The following is a 12,109-nucleotide window of genomic DNA, read 5'->3' as shown; positions in this document are numbered from 1 at the left end:
AACAACTGGTGCGGGGCTTGTCTATCCCTTTTCTTCAGTCCCTGCTCAAGGAATGACTCAGGTCTCGCACATACGCATCCCAACCCTCGATTCCAGAGGACTCTTGCTTAGCTTCTTACGTACTTTCACTCTTTCAGGTTTGCATTTCAAACTTGTGTTTTTCTAACCACCAAACCCCTGTCCCATGTTGGATATATAATTACAAAATTATAACACTTTAAAATGTATATTAAGTGAATGGAATGGTGAAGAGGGCAGACTTTTAATTTGCTTTTGAGTTAGGGTGGGCTCAGCTTTCAGAAATGCTATTTGTAATCAGGAGTTTGTAAATAAAGTGTATGATGGAGGTTATGTCAGGAAGGTAAGCTGGATTGTGGGAGCTAAGATAATTTAATGCAGGCAAAAGTAAAATTTCAGTAGACTGAAATTTAAGTTGACAAACTAGATTTTAAAAAGCTAGCTCTGGGGCACCTGGGTGGCTCTTGGTTTCTGCTCAGGTCATGACCTCAGGGTTGTGAGATCAGTCCCTGCGGGGCTCAGTGCTCAGGGTAACGTGCCTGACGATTCTCTCCCTCAGCCCCTCCCTCCACTTGTACACTCTTTGTCTCTGTAAAATAAATAAATCTTTATAAAAAATAAAATAAAAACCTAGCTCTGCAGGTCTTTTTAATCTTGCTGAAGAATTACGGGTTCTGGTTCGTTCATACAGCAGCTGGCACCAGCCCTCAGGTCTTGGAGGTGGTTATTCTAGTATATGTGCTGCCGAAGCGAGCACTTGGAGGTGGTTATTCTAATCTGTTTCTGCCCCAGTAGCAGACCCTTTGATCCCACTGACGCAGTAACATATTCCTTAATAAAAACATGAACGTACCAAATATTTTTTAATCACAGGATAAAGAATGTTCTAGTCCTTGAACCTTCACTGAAGCTGCCGGGATGCAGCATACAAGAGGAAACGGGGTTCCGCGGCTCGCGGGGGCACAGGCGCGACAGAACTTTAAAGAGGACAGATAGTCCCCCATTCCCAATAAACCAAATCTTCAAATAAAATTGGTGCTCTGGGAAGATGGACCGTATATATCCCATGACTTTGGCATCCCTGGCACACCACTGTGGCCTTGGGTGGGGAAGTTCTTACGAGAGATGGGTGAGATGAGAGTACTTGAAATTCTCTGAGATCTGAAGTTGGAGTGCTGTGCTCGGGTGCCGCTGTGGCTGGTGGAAGGAATGTGAGCGTGGCCTGGTATTATTTGAACATTTGTGTTGAGTTTATATAAATGTTCCTTCATGGAATGATAACCAGCGCAAGTTGTCAATGAGCTCATTTGAGTTCTGTTTGTCACTGCCCCGGCTGTGCCATACAACCTTGGGTACATCGGTTAGGTTTTGTGTCCTTTTCAGGAACAGGAAGCACCTGGAGTAGGAGTTCTGTTCCAGCGGTTTCTATGTGAGCATATCCATCTCTCCGGGACCTATAAACCCAAGCATATTGCTGTCTGTTGTCTGAATGTGAATCACATGTATGTGCTATTATTTTTCAAGTGTACATAGATTACATCTGATTTAAAAATGCGGAATGGCAAGAAGCTACTTTTAAATATCTTTGTATTTTATTGATCCACAGATGCTAAAATCAAAACTACTGTCGTGGGGAAGTTGACATTTTTAGTGTTAAAGGTGGCATGGTTTCCTTTGTGTTGAGTTAATGGAGGTCCTTTTAGTTTAGAACCTTGGTCATCTTAGCCAAAGGACTACATAGGTGCCTATTTGCATATCGAAACAGATTGTTTCTTAGAAAATTGTAATACACTACTTTGATACTCGTGGTTTTCTATTTGCCCTCTCTGGCGACACCTAGCGGTGTTACTAAGAAGTGCCGCCTTTTTGTCTAGAGGCCCTCTTTTGCTTTGGGACAGTGGCTATCTCGGACACGCCAGGCCTCAGAGAGGGGGGCTCCTCCTGTGCTCAGCCCAGCTGGTGAGTGTGTGTCCTACTTGCCCATATTCATGGTGGATGGATCCAAGGTGTCAGCTAATTCTGAATGCAGGTGGAGGTGGTTTCACTAAAAGGTAGGATGGAACCCTGGAGTAGGAACTTTTGATTGCATGATTGGAACCCTGGAGTAGGAACTTTTAAACAAAAATAAGAATAACATCCATGATTGCCTTGGGTTTAAGGCTGCATTCATTTAGGAATCCTGCAGGAAACTTTTCTGTGTCCCTAAGTTGGGTTAGACCCCTCCCCTGTGCTGTGATCTCTAGCATTTTATTAGACTCACCTCTTCCAGGGCGGGTGCTGTGGGCTATGTACTCTTACTATCTGGGCTGAACAGAGTGGGACTCAGTGACATCATGTTGAGTTTTTTAATCTTTTTGTTTTATGCATGAATAGGATTATTTACAGTTCCTGGGGCTCTGAATTCATGTTGAATTTATTAAAATTATAACCATTAAAAAACTTAGATTTTTTAAGGATTTAGGTTCAATTTATAAATACTGTTGCTTTATTTATAAAGCTAGTAATTTTTGTATTAATATAAGAACATTTAATTATTTGATTAATGCCTACTAACTCAAGTTTAGCTGAATAAAATACCCTAAACAATTTACTGTAAGTTGGTCTCTTTTACCACTTAGTGAATTAAAAAAAAACTTAAGCATTTTAAACTGCATTTATAAATATGATTCATCTGATTTTTCTCCAGCTACTCCAAGCCCTAATGAGGCCCTCTGCAAAGCTTATGAGCCAGGTTGCTTCACACACCCAAGCAATTCTTTGAAGTCTAGTAAACCAAACTTAGAAATGTGGTAAATCTGCTTCTTTTAAGCATCAAATACTGTGTTCAGACTGACACAGATTTTCTTTCTTCTTTCAAATGAAAATTGCAAGTCTAATCCCATTGCACATTTCAGTTTCAAACCAGAGTCCAAGATGTTGGGTCCTCTAACTTGTCAAATTGTTGTAATTACTTTAATAACAGAGATACCTGTTATTCTGAAGATTACAGAATTTCAGTTTATAATTGAGTTTATTCCTTAACATAAAAGCTTGGTGTGCTTTATTTCTAAGGTGTTTCTTTACCATCCCTGGTCAGAAGCACACTCAGGCAGAGAGTGGTTACTGTGTTGGTTTGTGATCCGGATTCTGTTATCAGTAGACATTCTGGCCTGAACCGGGGACTGGGCACTAAAGTTCTGCAGGAAGAGACTGCCTAGCACACAGGGACACAAGCTTTCCGAAGAGCCTGATTCCCTGTGTTCTGCCAACGGGGAATCCAGGCTTGTGCCTCCTAACTGGGATTTAGCTTTAAAATCCAACACATCTCATGATCTCGCTCTCTCTTTTTGGGTGGATGGAATTTTGCACCCCACTTAGGTTGCAGCTAATTTTCTTCACTTCTTGATTGGAATGAACATATTTCTTCTGATTGGATTCTGTATTCTTCTCTCTCTCTCTCTCTCTCTCTCTATATATATATATATGTATATACACACATTTGTGCTTGGTCACAATTCTGTAGTCATTTTCTTAACAGTAAGTGTCAATGTAGTGTAATGTCTGGTGAATTAACTGTGGTCATAGGGCATAGGAATGTTGTTGGCATGTGGAATCCATTAATTTCTTTCTCCTTTTCCTTTCCTTTCTCTTTAATCCCCATCACCTGTTCCCCCCGCCCATCCCCACCTCCCCTCTGGTAACAATCAGTTTGTTCTCTATTGTTAAGAGGCTATTTCTTGGTTTGTTTGTCCCTTTTTCCCCCTTTGCTCACTTATTTTGTTTTTTAAATTCCACATGTGAGTGAGATAGTATGGTATTTGTCTTCCTTTAAGTGACTTATTTCACTTGGCATTATACTCTCTAGCTCCATTCATGTTGTTGCAAATGGCAAGATTTCATTCTTTTTATGGCTGCATAATATTCCATTGTGTATATATACACCACTTCTTCTTTATCCATTTATCAGTGGATGGACACTTGGGCTGCTTCCATAATTTGGCTATTGTAAATAATGCTGCAGTAAACATAGGGGTGCATGTATCCCTTTGAATTAGTGTTTTTGTATTTGTTGGGTAAATACCCAGTAGTTTGATTACTGGATCATGGGGTGGTTCTATTTTTAACTTTGTGAGGAACCCCCATACTGGTCTTCACAGTGCCTGCGCTTCTTTGCATTCCCACCAATAGTGCATGAGTATTTCTTTTTCTCCACATCCTTGCCAACACTTGTTGTATCTTGTGCTTTGGATTTTAGCCATTCTGACATCTCCTTGTGGTTTTGAGTTGCATTTCCCTGATGATCAGTCATGTTGAGCATCTCTTCATGTGTCTGTTGGCCATCTGGATGTCTTCTTTGGAGAAATATCTGTTCATGTTTTCTGCCCATTTTTAAATTGATTATTTGCTTTATGGGTGTTGAGTTTTATAAGTTCTTTATAGATTTTGGAGACTAACCCTGTATCAGATCTATCATTCGCAAATACCTTCTCCCATTCAGTAGGTTGCCTTTTGGTTTTGTTGATTGTTTCCTTTGCTCTGCAGAAGCCTTTTATTTTGATGTAGTCCCAATAATTTATTCCTGCTTTTGTTTCCCTTGTCTCAGGAAACCTATCTGGAAAGATGTTGCTATGGCCGATGTCAAAGAAATTACTGCCTGTTCTCTTCGAGGATTTCTATGGTTTCAAGTCTCACATTTAGGTCCTTAATCCATCTTGAGTATTATTGTGTATGGTGAAAGAAAGTGGTCCAGTTTCATTCTTTTACACATTGCTGTCTAGTTTTGCCAGCACCATTTGTTGAAGAGACTGTCTTTCCCATTGAATATTCTTGCCTCCTTTGTTGACAATGAATTGACCATACACTTGTGGGTTTATTTCTGGGTTTTCTATTGTTTATTGGTCTATATATCTATTTTTGTGCCGGTACCATACTGTTTTGATTACTACAGATTTGTAATATAATTTGAAGCCTAGAATTGTGATATCTCCAGCTTTATAGGATTGCTTTGGCTATTTGTGGTCTTTTGTGGTTCCATACAGATTTTAGGATTGTTCTAGTTCTGTGAAAAATGCTGTTGGTATTTTTATAGGGATTGCATTAAATGTGTAGATTGCTTTGTATGGACATTTAATTTAATTTAAGTTATTTATTTTATTTTTTATTATGTTCCATTAGCCAGCATATAGTGTATGGACATTTTAACAACATTCGTTCTTCTAATCCATGAGCATGGAATGTCTTTCCATTTCTTTGTGTCATCTTCAATTTCTTTCATCAGTGTTTTATAGTTTTCTGAGTACAGGTCTTTCACCTCTTTGGTTAAGTTTATTATTAGGTATCTTATTATTTTCGGTGCAATTGTAAATGGGATTGTTTAATTTCTTTTTCTGCTGCTTCATTATTGGTGTATAGAAATGCAACAGATTTCTGTACGTTGATTTTGTATCCTGCAGCTTTACTGAATTCTCTTATCAGTCCTAGCAGTTTTTTGGTGGAGTCTTTCAGGTCTTCTCTACACAGTCTCATGTCATCTGCAAATAGTGAAAGTTTGACTTCTTCCTTATCAGTTTGGATGCCTTCTCTTTTTGTTGTCTGACTGCTGTGGAATCCATTAATTTCGGTCTCCTTTGTCCAAAGCCGCAATCTCTCGCTGATTTTTCCCTTCTAAACACCAGTGGTTCTCCGCTGGCTGCACGTCGCAGGTACCTGTGGAGCTCTGCTGCTGCACACAGCCAAGGGCCCACCGCAGACCAGTTGAGGGAGAACGTCTGTCAGGCATCCCTGTGTGTTAAAAGCGTGCCCGGTGAATCTGAGCACAAGGAGGATTGAAGGCCACTGTTGTGACATCGCTGTTAAAAGATTTCAGACCATTAAAAACATCTCCCCATTCTTACCCCCTTTACATGGAGACATTATGGGAAATGCACAGGCAAAATGAAAAGAACTCCTAAGGTAGAAAGTTTGGCCAATGCCCGACTGGAGCATTTTCCTGTAAAAAGTTGGAGTTATAAAGGGAGATGTTTTAAGACGTAGGTTATGAAATCTTTATTTGTTTAAAGTACGTGCGGGTGGGTGGCGCGTGGACTCTTCTGAATCTGTTACACCTGGCCCGGTCAGGCACGCAGCCAAGCGTTTCCTTCCTTGCCCCAGGTTTCTGTTGATGTACTCCACAGTTTTGTGCAGCTATTACAATTCGGCCCTCACAACAGCAGTGGTCGGAGCCATCAAGGTAAGTGGGCGAAGCCTTGGGAAATGGGGAACTGGCCGTGAATCCAGTCTTCACGACAGAAGCGGAGCTCGAGTTTATTGTCGTAACAGGTGGTAGGCTTGTGACCTTTTCAGCTGTAGCTGGGTGACCTCTTAGATCTTCTCACCCACTAATCCATGACACAGAGGGAGGGCTTGCTAACTAAAAAGGAGAGACGAATTATGACCTTTAATTTGGGGGTGGTAGGAGGGGATGGTCTGGGAAAATGAAGTAAGAAAAGCAGGAAAAAATTCCAAATTTCTGCACTCACCAAGGTGCCTCGTTCGGTACCTTGTCCGCGCAACTCGGTTTTCTGGGAGAACCTGTTGACTGAGGAAGGGAAGCCTTGTGAAGAATTGTTTTTGATCCATAAGGTCAGTTATAAGGTACGACACCCATGCACCGTGTGTAGGTATGTTTTGTGTCTGTGCATCCGAATGCGCACAGCAGTGAAGAGGAGGGTGCGGTGTTCTGCACTCTATCCCACAGTTGCTTTGTGTTTTCATTCACGTGAGGAGAGAGAGTGAGAAAGACTGCCTGCTCTAACAGTAGACTCGTCTGTCGGGCACCCAGATCCCCCTGGAATACACAGGGCAGGGCACTGCTTGGAATTTACTGGATGTCTAATCTGTGTAAGTTTAGGGTCAACGTGATTAAAATTCACTCCCCAGTGATGGTGAAGAGTCGGGATCTGGAAAGCTGATTACAACTCAACTCTTATATCTTCTTTTCCCTGTGTATTAACTGAAGGGGCGTGAATGATGCAGTGTTCTGTAATTATCCTGCCATATAAAGCCATATGTAATGGTTTTTTATTCATTCATTCAACGTTCTGTGAACAGCTACTGTGTACCAGTCTCTGGGCAAAGGAACTAAAATATTTAGTTTCAGATTTTACCATATATATGTATTTTCCCCCTAAATCCTTCGCTTTTAAAATGATTAATCCTCTCTCTTTTTCTGCAGAATGTATCCATTGCCTACATTGGGATGTTAGTTGGTGGAGACTACATTTTCTCTGTGTTAAACTTTGTAGGGTTAAATATTTGGTAAGTGGGATTTCTAAATGAACTCATCTTAGTAAAATATGAATTTTAAAAAGTGTGATTAATCTGTTACAAGTGAAAGAACGGGAGGTGTTTTGGCATTTTAGTTTCTAAGATAATTTTACTTAAATCACACAGTTCGTCTGTTTTTTTTTTTTAAAAGATTTTATTTATTTATTTGACAGAGAGAGAGACAGCCAGCGAGAGAGGGAACCCAAGCAGGGGGAGTGGGAGAGGAAGAAGCAGGCTCATAGCGGAGGAGCCTGATGTGGGGCTCGATCCCATAACGCCGGGATCACACCCTGAGCCGAAGGCAGATGCTTAACCGCTGTGCCACCCAGGCGCCCCGGTTCATCTGTTTTTATGACATGCTCCTTCATGTGCATCACGGGGACGTGTATGATGAAAATTCAAGGGGCTGAGATCTGAATGTAATTCGCGTGTCTTACACACACACACACACACACACACACACACACACACAGATTCTTCTAAGTTGTCTGCCTTCCTCTTGTGAAGTGGGCCTTACTGATGTCCTGCTCGGTCAAAGCCCCATATGCTAAGGATATTAGGAGGAGGGGCTGAGATACTTTTGAAAGGCATTTTGGGGTCCTAGCCATGGGACACCGTCTTAGGGTACTACTATAGTTTATTCAATAATACACAAATATTTTCTCTCCAAAGCTTTTTATTGGATTTGATCTATTCTTTTTCTGCCCCCAAAGATTTCTAAATAAGGGCGTAAGTCTCATCAAGTAATCCACAAACTAGGAGAAAAACAGGGGTCTCAATCACTCCCTTCAAATCAAGCTGGCTCGATCTAGAAAGATGTGTGTTTGATACAGACCTGGGGGTACTGCCTATGACATTTATTTATGCGCACTTTTCCCCTCCTTTCAGCATGGCAGGGGGCTTGAGGTACTCCTGTTTAACTCTGAGCGGCCAGTTAAGCCCTAAACAACCTGCGGACGAAGAGAACACTCCTCTGGATTTGAAGAGCTAGAATCTGAGGCAGGAGTGCGGACTGGGAGCACGGTGGGGGGCATTCCCTGCTGTGGGACCGTGCTGCCCATGTTCTGGTCACGGACAACACTCAGCGCCCTGGTTACGGCACAACAGGAAAGTCTGCAAACTGCGAAGAGAGTCTGCGTCCCGGGCTGCTGCTCCAGGAGCCACCGTCAGCCCCGAGAAGCGTATCTGGGCAAAGCCTTACCACCCGGAAGTGAATCTTTCCGAGGAAACGATGGATGAGAGGGATGGTAGCCAAGGGTTCGCGCGGGCAGAGCACTGGCTGTTGGCTCACCCAGCCGCATCTCCGAGCTGCTCTCCGCCAGGACCAGGCGTGTTTAAAAGGACCGAAATGGCCGATGGGGTGAGAGTGACCTTTATCAGCACCTGGGCCTTAATTTCAAGGATCCCAGCCAAAGCAAACTGCCAGTGAGAACAATTTTCTTTTCAGTTTAAACAAACATGTCTTTATTTTAATAAAATTAGCCAGTTAACTGCAGGTTATTCGTTAGCTCTGATTTGATCAGCTACGTTGGTATCTTTTCCCAATCATCAAAGTAAAATAAAAATATAATTTATATGCAGGTCTCATACTGTGATATTATTGTAGATAGGCAGAAAGACTCTGCCTGAAGGGTGATATTCCTTTTAAGGCTCATGTTGGAAAAGATTACAAAATAACTCAGTGGGAAAAAAATCTCCATGTGCCCTGTTTACGTTTAAATAGCTCATATTTCTCTCCCCATCTCCCCAGGTTTGTTCAGGGGGCTTTGAAATTCAGATCACTCGGATTTTAACCAAAGGTACATTTCTTCATAGGCTCATCTGACCTCCCAGGCCAGTGGTGTGTGGGAAGGAGCCCTGAATGGATGAGCATTATTTTCATTTCCATCAAGAAATGGGCTGGGGCGCCTGGCTGGCTCAGAAGACCACGCAACTCGATCTCAGGGTCATGAGTTCAAGCCCTACGTTGGGTATGGAGCCTACTTAAAATAAAGCAGTGGGCCATCCCCGTTGGGGTTGTGGTGCAAGGTGAGGCCCCAGTCTGGGAGACAGGGGCCCTTCTAATCCCACCTCCACCACTAACCACCTGCCACCCTCACAGGTTACGTTGCCATCGTGGCCTCCGCTGTTTTTATCTGTCAAGTTGAACTGGATCTCCAAATCCTTGCTAGCTCTCACTTTCTAAGTTTCTAGAAGCTGAGCCATATGTGGAGCAGAGCAGCAAATGAAGGAATGATTGTATTGACGCGTTGTTGCAAATTACCTTTTAAAACAATTGGTTTTAATTGTAAATCACACAGAATATAAAATTTACTATCTTAACCATTTCTAGGTGTGTAGTTCGGTAGTGTGAAGTATATTCAGATTGTTGTGCAAGCAACCTCTAGAACATTTTCATTTTGCTGAACAAACTGTGTGCCCATGAACCAGTAAGTCACCACAGCCCCGGGCAGCCGCCATTCTACTTCCTGTCTCTACGAGTAGGACTACTCTAGACATCTAAGTGGAGTCGCGCAGTGTTTGTCTTTCTGGGCCTAGCTTACCTTACTTAGGGTAATGTCCTCAAGGTTCATCCTCGTAGCAGACGTCAGAATTTTCTTCCTTTTGAAGGCTGAATAATATCCCGTCATATGGGTGGATATATCACATTTGGCTTATCCATTCATCTGTCAGTGGACACTTGGCTATTTATGAATAATTCTGCTATGAACATGGGTGTACAGATGTGTCTTTGAGACCCTGCTTTCAGTTCTTTTGGATATTAAAATCTGTTTCCTCTATATACGGACCACTTCTGCCATCAAATGTGTGGGGTTTTTACCTCATATCAGGAATTCTACTCTCTGGACCCCAACTAGGTGTCCTACAGTTCTGCTCAATTCTAACTGCATGTGGCTACTGCAGACCCCTCGGGTGAGGGCTCAGTCCCATAAGACTGCCCCCACTTCGGATGTCAGTCCCAAGTCCCAGGCTGTGACCTGTGCTTCTGACCACACCCCCTCCCTCAGGTTGGATAATTTGCTGGAATGGCTCACACAACTCAGGGAAAGTGCTAGACTCTCTGTTACTGGTTTCTTTTAAAGAATACAGCTCTGGAACAGCCAGAAAGAAGAGATGCATAGGAAGAGCTGTGTGGGAGGAGCTTGGAGCTTCCATGCCCTCTCGGGGGCACCGCCCTCCCACAGGGCGACAGGTGCGCCAGCCTGGAGCTCTCCAAACCCCACAGTCCAGGCCTCCTCACTGTTCCCTGTAGCAGCTGCACCATTTTACATTCGCGCAAGGGTTCCAGTTTCGCCACATCTTGTCTGACTTGTGATTTTCTGGGTGGTTTTTGTTTCGTTTTGTTTTGCTTTTGCAGTAGCCATTCTGATGGGTGTGAGGTGATTATCTCATTGGAGTTTTGGTTTGTGTTTCCCTAATTTTTAGTAATGTTGGGTATTTTTTATGTGCTTCTTGGCCATTTGTATGTCTTTGGAGACATGGTTTTCTAAATCCTTGGCCCATTTTTGAACTGGGTTGTGTGTTTTGTTGTTGAGTTGTAGGAGTCCTTCATTGTGTTACCTTACTTTGAAAAGGCTTCCTAGAGTGTGACCGTGGGGTTCCTGAGCTGTTGTAACCGCCTTCTCCTGCGTCATGACCATCAGTCCTGAAACCCAGAGGCCAAATGTGCTAAGGTTTGAAAAATGTCAACACCCACTCCTCAGTTTTTCAGTGATAAAACAAAAGAGTAGCATGTTTTTGCTCTCTTCCAAAATTTTTTTTTCTGATTTTCATTCTCCAAATTCTTGAAGATGATTTTTGTGTTTTTCTCCTCTTAATATAGTCAATCCTTTGTTTGTTTTCATAACCAGGATGCCTCATTGGGTGTTCTTATTTAATTTTTTTTTCTTCTGCAATCACCCCAATACTTTTTTGGCCTTGTCTTACATGACCCTTTCTTTTTGCCTTTCTGCGGAGACTTCTCCCGCTTCCATGTGTGGCCAGCAGAGGGCACACGAAGAGCAGCCAGGCAGCATTTGCAGTTTCTAGAAGATCCCTATTTAGACCCAGCTTCCCGCCTGGTGGCGGTGGTGGGCGTTCCAATCTGGTTTTTGAATTAAGATTAGTTGAGGAAGCTGGGTGCGGAGAGGTGGTTCGAAAGGGATTGGGGAGCCTCAAGGAGGGTAAAGAGGAAATGTAGCCTAATGCCCCAGGCTCCAGATTTCTTTTTTTCTTACTAAAAGAAGTTGTAAAAGCCAGTCTGGATGGGACAAAGAAAATTAATTTAATATCCTTGATATTTTGCTTACTTCTGGCTGTTGTACAGCAAATAACAGTAACACCATTTGTTAACTTGGACTTTTTCCTGCTGTTTTAATATTTTTCCTGCATATTGAATGTATTTCACGTACAGGGACACTGGAGGTTTGGACAGTTGAGTTTCCTTAAAGTGTAGAACCTCGTTTAGAGAAGAGTTATATATCATGTATATATATATACACACACACATATACACACATTTATATTTATATATATTCTCTGTGCCCTCAGCAAAACGGTGGTTACATCTGTCAATAATTCCAGAGTCTTCAGTTACTTTTTTTTTTTTTTTTGCATAATCATTTGGATTTAGTTTTCTCCCTTCTTTTCAACTTCATTGTTTTTCAGCTACAAAATAAGCTTAAAACCAGAGGTTTGGGGATACCCTCTGCGAGAGTACATGTCTGTCTCAGCTCTGGGATAACATCTGGTCACAAAGCACGCTCTGATGCTAGGGAGCCTGGACCGCGCACCGTTGGCCAGGGGAAGGGGGCAGCGCCGAGGTTGC

General features: G+C 42.5%; 1 protein-coding gene across 2 annotated transcripts in view; it reads left to right on the top strand.

Moving 5' to 3' along the window:
* Positions 1–8,878, top strand: part of SLC35D2 (solute carrier family 35 member D2) — a 49,221-nt gene extending 40,343 nt beyond the window's left edge. For both annotated transcript variants that reach the window (XM_045780854.2, XM_045780855.2), the window contains exons 10-12: positions 6,148–6,226; positions 7,211–7,293; positions 8,191–8,878. In XM_045780854.2, coding sequence (XP_045636810.1) covers positions 6,148–6,226; positions 7,211–7,293; positions 8,191–8,293 — 265 coding nt within the window. In that variant the 3' untranslated portion in view covers positions 8,294–8,878. The remainder of the gene's footprint in view (positions 1–6,147; positions 6,227–7,210; positions 7,294–8,190) is intronic.
* Positions 8,879–12,109: the final 3,231 nt, after the last annotated feature.

The sequence above is a fragment of the Ursus americanus genome, chromosome 34, assembly GCF_024610735.1.
Source record: "Ursus americanus isolate L20-20 chromosome 34, mUrsAme1.1.p, whole genome shotgun sequence".
Classification (NCBI taxonomy): domain Eukaryota; kingdom Metazoa; phylum Chordata; class Mammalia; order Carnivora; family Ursidae; genus Ursus; species Ursus americanus.
Note: the sequence above shows the minus strand (reverse complement) of the source record. Positions and strands in the feature narration are given on the sequence as shown.